We start from the raw sequence: 10,707 nt of genomic DNA, 5'->3' as shown, positions 1-10,707 counted from the left end.
AAGGCATAAACAATGGAAGGAAGGAAGAATTGACAAGACAGAGTGCAGAGTATATTCAGAGAATATTGAGTAATCCCATCTGTCAGAAGGGGAGTAGTAGCCTTATGGGCACATGTTGGGAAGAGTTTTTAATGTCACAGTAAAGAGTGTGTATCTTATTTGGTAAGCAATTAGACACAATAGCAGAGTTTTTCAACAGATGGGAGAAGGTGCCAAAGAAATAGAGGTTAAGTCAGGAGATAAGGCATATCTGACGTGAGTTGAGAATTACAGGTGAGGGTTGGAGGGTTCAAGTTTGGGATGCTTAGAAGAGGTGGGTGATGGAGATTTATGGGAGATTAGGGAAAATGGTCTTAGAGAAAAGTAATAAGAACCTCTGGAAGATGAAATGGGGTAGTTAGATGAGGCAGAGTGACAGGGACGTTCTGGAAGTGGAAAGATAAAGAGTGATGGAGACAGGTAAGTTTTATGGGGACAGGTAAAGAGTGATGGGGCCCTCCAGGGGCGTGGGGTCATGTGAATGGTAGAGACCAGTTAGGAGTATTTGCTGGAGCGGATCCATCTAAGAGAGTCCTAGGGCTGGAGGAATGTAGAGAGGGGCAGGGTGGAACGTGATGTCAGAGAAAGGGCGGTGATGTAAAGGCCGGGCGGTGGGGCGGTGATGTCAGGGCTGGTGCTGATGCTGGCGGCGCAGTGCATTGTGGGCAGCTCCCCGCTCTGCCGCCGCCGCCGCCGCGGTCGCCCGAGGAGGATCGGGGCCGGGCCGGGCCGGGATGGTCCGGTTCCGGAGACCGCCGCCGCCGCCGCCGCCACCGGAGGGAGCGGGCCGCCTAGCGCCGCACTGAGCCGCCCCCGCCCCCGCCCCGCCCCTGCCACGGGGGATGCGCCGCCCCGAGCCGCTGCCTCCGCCGCCGCCGCAGCCGCAGCCGCAGCGGGCACAGAGCAGGTGAGGCGGGGCGGGGCGGGGCCGGGCGGGCGGCCGGGGGTCCGGGCGGGGGCTCCTTCTGGGGGGCTCATCGGGCCTCGGGCCTGGCTCTCCTCCCAGCGCAGCCGGCTCCGACTCCCCCTCCCCGCTGCCGTCGCCGCTGCCGGAGCTGGGACGCTGGCCTACACAGCCTGGGCCGCAGCCCGAGGCCTGGAACCGCTCCCTGCCCCCGCACACAGACCCACCCTCTCCAGCCTGTCCCCTTGGGGTTTTACCCCTCTCTATTCACCTCAGTCCCTTGTCCCTATGGCTTCACGCCTGACTCTCCTGTCACTTCTGACAAGTCATTCAGCTGTCCAGACCCTCTCTCCCTGGTCCTTGGTCCTTCCATTCCTCCTACTATTCTCCTTTACCTACTTCTCCAGCCGTCAACTCTGCCCCCAAACGCTCTTAGGGTCCTGTCACTTCTTCAACTGTCATCATGATCTCTCACCTGTCATCATGATCTCTCACTTGTCTCTATCTTACCAACCCCCTCCTCTTATCCTGTCACTCCAGATCCCTTCCATTCCCCTCTGCTCTCTTCTACGCCTTTTTCCACCTGTTCCCATTACCCCTCAAGGCTCTGTCTGATTCATGGCCTCTTACACCTGGGCTCCCAAATACCCACCCACACTTGGTTCACATTTTTCATAGTTACACATCAACACTTATATTCACATACCACAATGCACTCCCAAGCACTTAGAAAACACACACACATACACCCCACGTTGCTGGTCCCATACATCACACTCTGAGAGACATTATTAGAAATCCTCCTTCTCACTACACGTCCAGAGAGGCCTGAAGCGCAGGAATGGGGCAGCCACGTTTCTTATGTTGTGTCTTTTACCCTCATGGAAGCTGAATTTAGTCCTCCTGAGGTAGACAGGAATGGGAAGGACAGTGGAGAGGGAGCAGCAGGTCTCCCTTTTTCCACCTCACCTTTTAAGCTTGCCCATCTATATGGGAGCAGGACACAAATTTTCCTTATCCACCTACATATTCCACCATCACAGGACTGGAAGACCCACCAGAGTTCACCCAGTTCAACTTCTTTCTTTTTTTCTTTTTCTTTTTTGTGGTGCTTGGGATGAAACTCAGAGTATCATAAATGCTAAGGAAGCACTCCAATATTGTGCTATGCCCCCAGCTCTCAACATCTCTTTATTTTTTGATGTTGCTGGATATTGAACCCAGAGCTTTGAACATGCTAACCATGCTCCCAATCACTGAGTTACACCTCTAGCCCAAGTTCAACTTTTTAAGGCCCTCTCCTCACCAGTTCAATTATTTCTTCAGTCTTGTCCTCAATCTGTCTCCCCCACCTTTATTGCAGAACCTCATCTTCCATTGCCCTCACTGCCCTCCAAATTCCTGATGCTCTGTATCCCACTTCAGCGGGAGGGAAGAGTGTGGATTAGAGGAAACAACTGAATTTAGTCATTTTAAGAAAAAGAATGACTGTGTAGCTCCCCATGAAGATTCTCTTCTTTCATGTCTGCCACAGCACACCGTGACCTGTTGAAGGATTTCCCACCCTGTCCCCTTATTATGATGTCTAGAAACAGGACCCCTGGAAGTTATCCTATCCTGAGGAAAGTTGGGTTAATGTGGTTCCCACCCCATCTGTAGATTTAACCTCCCCTGGAGCCTCCCTCCCATCTCCAATCCCCAACCTAAATAACTTCTTTCTCTTCTATGTGTGACTCTCCAGGGTCACCATGAGGGCACAGCATCCTGCATGTAAAAAGTGTAGGGGAAAGAGGAGAGGACAAGATTCGGGTTCCAAATCCTGTTCTGGATTGGCAGAGACCTGGAAAGTGCATGCCTACACACTTGTACAATACAGACAGTCAGACATGCAGAGACACACACATACGTACATATTTTTCTGGGTAATATGTGCCTGGCTTTCCCATCCCTCACAGTTGGGACACTCTCCCTGATATTCACCTTTTACTCATTCTGTGTTCTTTCTAGTTGATTTCCGAGCAGACCCAGAGAGATGTGGTCAGAGACTCTCTCACCTCATGCCCACCTATCTGCTATTTTCAGTCACTCCTGCCTTTGCTAGGCTGCTCCCCACTGTCCTGTTCTCCCCAGTTGAATCTGGCTTTGTCTCTTCAGAATGGCCACAGGGCTGGCATCCCTCTGAAATCCATGTCTTGAGCCCATCATCTTGTGTTCACCCAGGACCCAGCTCACTGGCTTTCCAGCCCAGGGCTGTGTGGGTCTCTCACTACTAAAGGTGAATGCCCCTCAGCAGCTGCATCTTCTTCACTCATGGGGTGTCATATATCTCCTCACTTCCTTGATGATCATATCTCCATGTTGGTTAGCAGGTCACTCTGGTTTGGGTCTCCCATTGGTCGCCCCTTGATCAGAAGATCTTCCCTTTTTACTAAGCCTCTGATGAACAGCTCTTTGGGCATGTTGTGGCACAGGGGAGATATGGGTTCTGGGGATCACCAATGGACCACTCAGACTGGTCCTTCTTGGCTTAGTTGTCCCCTACCACAAGCATAAGTCCCAGTTTAGTATGATCCCTTGGTTGATGAGTCTTCTCCACATTAGTAAGCATGTCTCTTTGGTAAAACGGTTTTCCCACTGCCTGTTCACATATCATTGTCCTCTCCTTGTTTCATCAACATATGTGTTCTGTGGCTGTAGTTTGTAGTATCTCCCTTCACTGACCTCCATCATGGAGGAGTGCTTCCCCAGTGAGCTCTATAGCATCTGCCCTGTGGGCCAGAAAGGATGTCTGCCAGTTGAGCTCTTCTCCAAATCTGCCAGGTAGTTCTGGGTCAGCAGCCTGCCCCGCTCACGGTCACTCCCCCATTCCCCCAGGTAGATGGCCCCACCAGGGCAGGCCCTGCGGACACCCCTCCCTCGGGCTGGCGGATGCAGTGCCTAGCGGCCGCTCTTAAGGACGAAACCAACATGAGTGGGGGAGGGGAGCAGGCCGACATCCTGCCGGCCAACTACGTGGTCAAGGATCGCTGGAAGGTGGTGAGTGACCCGGTGGGGCAGAGAGAGGGGTGGGGAGAGGGAGGCGAGAACCTGGAGACTTGTTAAGACAGGTGCCCTTGGAGCTTCTACCCTAAGAGGGAGGTGTCCCTGGGTTTATTTGCATACTGCTTGCAGGTCATTGTTTTGCCCACACGTGTGGACAATCGCTTTTTCCCAGTACCTCTCTCCAACCCCGCCCTCTCTCACCCCCTTTCCCGGCCAGGTCACGTTGCTCAGGCCCTGCCTGGAACAACTCCTGGTTGGATGTCTGGGCAGGAGCTGCAGAACCCAGGGTGCGGAGGAGGGAGGTGTGGGGGAGGGACCTCTTTCTCTGCCGGACCTTGGAGAAGGGCAGTGAATGGACATGTGTTCCTCCGCTTCCGCGGAGGATGGAAAGGCCTGGGTTTGGGAAAAGAGGCCTTGCGGGCAGCTCCCACCGCATCTGCACTCCATCTTCTCCATCCACCCTCCTCCCCTCGCCGGTTCCTGCGGCAGGTGCAACACGCCGAGACTCCATTTCCCAGCGTGCCTTGTTCATCCAGCCCAGGACTTCAGGCTGCTAGGCCTGCTGGGAGTTGTAGTCCGAGCCTTCTTGAGCCTGGGTGGGAGGGAGCAACGTGAGGGTTGGGGGGATGGCAGTGTCTGGGGAAGGAGAACCTACGGTAAATTAGCCCCTGTCCTATTTAAGTCATTTAAGAGCGCTCTGGTGTCCTCATCATTATAGAGGCGAGATGATATGGGGCGGTAGAGTGGGGGAAACTAGTGTGTGAGCTTGTGGTTCTGCAGGGGAGTGGGAAGCCTGGAGGAAGGAAAGGAGAATGACAGAGGTCAGGTTTACACGTGTGTGTGTGTGTGTGTGTGTGTGTGTGTGTGTGTGTGTGTGTGTGTGTTCGCGCGTGCGCACCTGGCATGCTCTGGTGGGAGGGAGGATCAGCTCACCCAGGGTTTGGTTTTTGGAGGGGAGGATGGGGTCTGGGTGCAGGCGGGTTTCCATAGCAACGGTCACCCGGCGGCTCAGGTCCCCTGGAGGTCCAGGAATGAGGCAAAGGGTGGGGGTGGGGACTGAAGAGGAGGAGAGGAGGAGACTACTAGGGCCCGGAGAGATAAAGAGAAGAAGCTATGTCCTCAGGGAGACTTCCTGAGAGGAAAAGTAACAGGACAGTCATAAAAGGAAAGAGGGTCTGTTAAGTAAGGAGTGTTCCTCCAAGACCCCCGGGTCCCTAGCACAAGAGCTTAGTGTATGGAAGATGGGAAGCAGAATGGCATTTACACTGAGGCTTGAGTAAAGAGTGTTCACATGCTGAGTTTAGGCTAGGACTTCCTTGTGAGGGAGGGAATGGGGTATGAGTGGGGCAAGAAATGATAAGGGGAAGCTGGGGAAGAGGAAGTATACTCTTTTGCCAGGCTCAGGGTTTCTCCTTACCGCCCCCCTCCCAGCCCCTGAAGAACTGGAGAGGTTGAGGAGCCAGGTGCACTCCCTAGTGAAGGATGTCACTGAGAAGGGAGTCAGAACTCTGGAACCAAGAAAAAACCGCCTAGAAATGGGCTATGGCCAGGAGAATATGAGGGTCAGTGGCACTAGATGGAGCATTTGAAAATGAGAACATTTTGTCCTTGTTGGGGGTGTTCATCAGAATCAGAATACAAACAGCAATAAAAACTTAGTATTTATTTGTTTTGCTCATTTACTGTTGTCAGGTGCTGTGCAAAATGCCTTACATAGTTTCTTCAACTACTTATGCAGGAGATACTGCTATTCCTCCCATTTCACAGGCGTGGAAACTGAGCCCTAGAGATTAGCAGTTGCTAAATTCAAGACCAGCTCTGTTTGACTGCTGGGTCAACAGAGTCACCAAAAATCAGCCCATTCACAGAGTTGAAGGGATATTTGTGATCAATTGTAGTGTGATTCTCTTCATTTTATAAAGGATGGAAAATGGAGACTCAAAAAGTTTAAGAAATTCACCCAGTTCCCCCAGAGTTGGACCAAGAACCCGCTCAGTAAATGCTTGTCCTATTGTGTCAAATTTCTTTTCCAGTTTAGGGAGCTTCTTCATCATCGGTTGAGCTCATGAAAAAAATGTAGGAGGAGGGGAGGAACACAGTCTGGCAAAGAGGGATTGAGAGAATATTCGTGGTCAGGGGCTGTGAGCAGGGCTGCATTATGACTTTCATGAACCTGCACCACTCTTACCTTCATGACTCCTCCTTCCATAATAAAGGACTAAAAATTCTATTTTTATAACTATATTCATATAAAAGGAATATAATCAGGGGCTGGGGATATAGCTCAGTTGGTAGAGTGCTTGCCTTATATGCACAAGGCTCCGGGTTCATATCCCTAGCACCAAAAAAATAAATAAATAAAAATAAATAAAAGCAGTACAATCATATAGTATATCAAAATTTTCTCCTTGACCTAAACATTTATTTTTTTCCTTCTGACTTTGAAATAAAACATTTTCATGAATCTCAAATAGTGTCAGGGGCTTAGTCACTGATACTATTATTATTCTCAGGCATGATGGTGCATGCCTATAATTTCTGGGGCTTGGGTTTCTGAGGCAGGAGAATTGCCAGTTCAAAGCCAGCCTCAGCAACTTAGTGAGGCCCTAAGGAATTCAGCGAGATATTTTGGGTTTTGATATTATTTTGTCCCTAAATAAAATATAAGAAAGGGCTGGGGATGTGGCTCAGTGGTTAAGTGTTCCATCTCTGGTACACCCCCCAAAAAAATAGAGAAAAGAAAAGTGGGCCCTAGCCATAAGGCAGGTGGAGATGGGGTGCTGATTGAGTGCTCCCTGCAAGCTCCCCACCAGAGGGGGTTTCTCTGACAGGATAGGGGTAAGAAAAGAATCAAGGAAGGAGAAATAGGCTCTGTCTGGAATGAAGGCAGTACAAGAGCACCCTTGGGCACCCTGGGAAATTGGGGAGTAGGTGTTAGAACTATCTCTGCTGCTTTGAGCTTGCCTTCCTTTCCTCCAGCAAGCATTTGGGAGGCTGGCAGCCCCGGCTTGAATCTCAACCCTCACACTGATACGGTTCAGGGCTCCTCACAATGCAGTGGATTCTATGCCAGTGTGGATTCTCCCTCCAGTTGCTTGGGTTCTTTGAAACCCAGCTTTGTTAGTTACTAGCAGTGTGGCCCCGGGTGAGCGACTGTCCTCCCTGTGTCTGTTTTCCCTTTGTACACAACAGGGACTCATGTGACCTTTCTCACTGCTGCTTCTCCAATGAAGCCTTGGGGATCCGCTGTCTGTGAACTGGGGATGCCTTGCCGCTCCTTCCCCTGCCTTTCCTGGTTCTCACACACAGCTAACCATAGAGGAATCTGGAAGACATTAGTGTTTCCCTGGCGTTGGAAGTTCCCAGAGGAAACCATGCCACGGTGTCCCTTGAGTTTGCTTCAGTCCCCTCTGGTTCTGAAATTCTCCCAGTCAGACTAACTCATCACAAGCAGAAAGCTACTCTGGTCTCTCAAGGTCCTTCCCTTTTCCTTGTGTTCCCACTTCGGCTTTGTCTTCTCAATCTTTCCTTCACCCTTTTCTCTCTGGAGTGATTTCACTTTAACTTCCTGTAACTCCCATTCCAGTCCTCCAGCTGGCTCTGCCCTGGGCTCTTCCTTCTTCCACTCCCTTCAAACACCATTCAGCAGTCAGTCATTCTTGGAGTCCCAGGAGCAGAGGTGGCAGAGACTCAGGAGTTTACCTGCTGGACTGTTGGAGTCCAGCTACACTGGAGAGGTAGAGCTAACAGGACACAGAGGACTTAGGGAGGGCAGGCCACTCATGTGGGCAGGCTCCCTGAAGAGGTGAGAATCCACTGTATTTTTTTTTTTTTTTTTTTTTTGGTACCAGAGATTGAACCCAGGGTTGCTTTACCACTGAGCCACATCCCAGCCCTTTTTAATATTGTATGTAGAGACAGGGTCTTGCTGACTTGCTTAGGGCCTCGTTAAGTTGCTGAGGCTGCTTTGAACTCCCAATCCTCCTTCCTCAGCCTGCTGAGCCACTGGGATTACAGGTGTGTGCTACCATGCCCAGCCAGCTGTACATCTTTCTTTTATTCTTTTTTTTTTTTTTTGGTGGGGGAGGGGACCATGGATTGAACTCAGGGGCATTAGACCACTGTGCCAAATCCCCAGCCTTTTTGTACTTTTAATTTATAGATAGGTAGACAGGGTCTCATTGAGTTACTTAGTGCCTCACTTTTGCTGAGGCTGGTTTTGAACTGGTGATCCTCCTGCCTCAGCGCCTCCCCACCACAGCCACTGGGATTACAGGCATGTGCCACCGTGCCTGGCTATACATAGAACTCAGTGCCTTCTTCCTGTTCCCTCTTCACTGCCAACAGTGTCTTCACCCATCCAAGACCCCTGGACCTCTCAGGTGAAAAGATTTCCCCCTGCTATGCTGGGGATCAAACCCAGGGCATTCTACCACTGAGCTATAACTTGAGACAGGGTCTTGCTAAGTTGCTCAGGCTGGCCTCACACTTGTGACCCTCCTATCTCAGCCTCCTGAGTAACTGGAGAATCTGGGATCACAGATGTGAAGCCAAAATTATTTTTTTAATGTTTTTATTTTTTAGTTGTAGTTGGACACAATACCTTTATTTTATTTATTTATTTTTATGTGGTACTGAGGATCAAACCCAGGGCCTCGCACGTGCTAGGCGAGCACTCCACCACTGAGCCACAACCCCAGTCCCCCAAATTATTTTGAATCCCTCTCCCTAACTCTCCTCATCTCCCCTGCCAGTTCTTTATCATGGTTCTCTTCAGCTCTTCTCACTGCCTGCTCTGGGATACTGCAGGAAGAGGGCCTCAAGGGTCAGATGGTGGGGTTATATTCTTCTCCACAGCTCATTCCCACCCTTCTTCAACAGCACCCCCTTCCCTGGAGAGGAGACTTTGGGCATCTGACCAGGGACCTCAGGTGTGGTGTGGGCTTCTCCAGTGGGCATGGGTCATGGACACCCTTCACTGAATCCCTCCCCCAGATATTCTCTCCCTCTGTTGACATCTTTCAGGAGACTGACAGTCCCAGGAAGTGTCAGCTCCCATCCTGAGGCCTAGAGGTTCTGGAATTATTTTTCCTTCTGTTTGGGGGCTCAGCACGGGGAGATCATGGTCTTTGTTGTCTTAGAGAAGAAGAGAATCAGAGTGGCCGATGATCTCTCTAGAACTCTGTATAGACAGGCTTATCTCTGTGTCTGTGTAGAATCACTGATTTCATAACTTTTTCTACGCTGACCTCTGGTCTTGTGTGTGTGTGTGGTATATATGTGCACACATGTGCGTGTGTGTGTGTGTGTGTGTGTGTGTAGTTGTGTAGTTGTATATCTATGGACTGAGCTGTCTGGAGGCATGAGGAGAGGAGGGAAGGTGGGGGACACTGATGGGAAACAGCAGGAAATATGGGGTCCTCCCTTCAAGTATATCCCCTTCCCCATCAATGGAGGACCCAATGCACAGAAGTGGAATGAGCATGTGCTCAGTTTGATCCTTGAGGACTCCTCTCCCTCCTCTCATAGCTGAAAAAGATCGGGGGCGGGGGCTTTGGCGAGATCTACGAGGCCATGGACCTGCTGACCAGGGAGAACGTGGCCCTCAAGGTGGAGTCAGCCCAGCAGCCCAAGCAGGTTCTCAAGATGGAGGTGGCTGTGCTCAAAAAATTACAAGGTATGGACCCAGGGCACGGGGATGGGGCAGATGTGATGGAGCTCAGGGCTGAGAGAGGTGGGGTCTGAGTCTCAGAGAGTGATGGGGCGAGGCTGCGTTGGTGATGAAGGAGGGAGACGGGTCTGTGGCTTCTAGGAGGAGATGGAGCCAGAGTGTAGGAGAGAAGATGGGGCTGAGGGCAGGGGGAGGAGATGGCAGAGGCCTCCACGGGCCAGGGAGTGGGGAGGTGGGAGCCACAATGCGCCAGGCACCCACTTAGGGCTGGAAGTGAGGAGGAAAGAGCAGGAGTTGGGAGGTCCTGTCTGTCCTCCTTAGGGAAGGACCACGTATGCAGGTTCATTGGCTGTGGCAGGAATGAGAAGTTTAACTATGTCGTGATGCAGCTGCAGGTGAGCCCTCCCAGCGCATCCTCCAACCTCCCTCCAAAGATCTGGGGCTGCACCTCAGGGATGGGAGCAGGGAGGGGAGACCATGGCCCCTTGAGAAATGAGCCCCGGATGGGAACAGCACATGGGGCAAGGCTGGGCAGAGCATCACAGTGGTGGTGGTTGGGGTGCAGCTGAGGCGGGTCTGCGCCCCTAAACCCCCAGGGCCGGAACCTGGCTGACCTGCGTCGCAGCCAGCCACGAGGTACCTTCACGCTGAGCACCACGCTGCGGCTGGGCAAGCAGATCCTGGAGTCCATTGAGGCCATTCACTCCGTGGGCTTTCTGCACCGTGACATCAAGCCGGTGAGCCTGCCCCGCTCCTCCTCTCCACCTCTGGGCGCTGGTTTCTTCTTTATGACAGTGGATGGGCTGGGTCAGCCTCTTGTGCCCAAACCCCTCCTGCTCTCTACCCCAAGCCCCATCTCCTCTCCCTGCTGCCCATGAGCTCACAATCTGCCCAGCCCCCACCTCTGTTTTCTGCTCCTCTTAATTCCTCACCCTTGATCTGAGTATCCCTTGAACCTAGAAAGGTGACAGGGTTGGGAGAGGACAAACAGATGAAGGAAGGAGACAGAGGGTTGGGGCTTGGTAAGGAATTCCAGATAACCAGTTTTGTG

The 10,707-nt window shown here is 51.8% G+C and overlaps 1 protein-coding gene across 4 annotated transcripts in view; it reads left to right on the top strand.

Annotated features, from left to right (window-relative positions):
- Window positions 1-704: 704 nt before the first annotated feature.
- The window catches only part of Ttbk1 (tau tubulin kinase 1), a 42,365-nt gene continuing 32,362 nt past the window's right edge, over window positions 705-10,707 (top strand). For 3 of the 4 annotated variants that reach the window (XM_078019985.1, XM_078019986.1, XM_078019983.1), the window contains exons 1-5: window positions 705-946; window positions 3,818-3,979; window positions 9,515-9,662; window positions 9,978-10,051; window positions 10,253-10,393. In XM_078019985.1, the coding sequence (XP_077876111.1) occupies window positions 3,872-3,979; window positions 9,515-9,662; window positions 9,978-10,051; window positions 10,253-10,393 (471 nt within the window). In that variant the 5' untranslated portion in view covers window positions 705-946; window positions 3,818-3,871. The remainder of the gene's footprint in view (window positions 947-3,817; window positions 3,980-9,514; window positions 9,663-9,977; window positions 10,052-10,252; window positions 10,394-10,707) is intronic. The other variant, XM_078019984.1, reaches the window with a different exon arrangement.

Source organism: Ictidomys tridecemlineatus, chromosome 8 (assembly GCF_052094955.1).
Source record: "Ictidomys tridecemlineatus isolate mIctTri1 chromosome 8, mIctTri1.hap1, whole genome shotgun sequence".
NCBI classification, from domain to species: Eukaryota; Metazoa; Chordata; class Mammalia; order Rodentia; family Sciuridae; genus Ictidomys; species Ictidomys tridecemlineatus.
The sequence above is the reverse complement of the archived record's forward strand: the minus strand, read 5'-3'. Positions and strand labels throughout refer to the sequence as shown.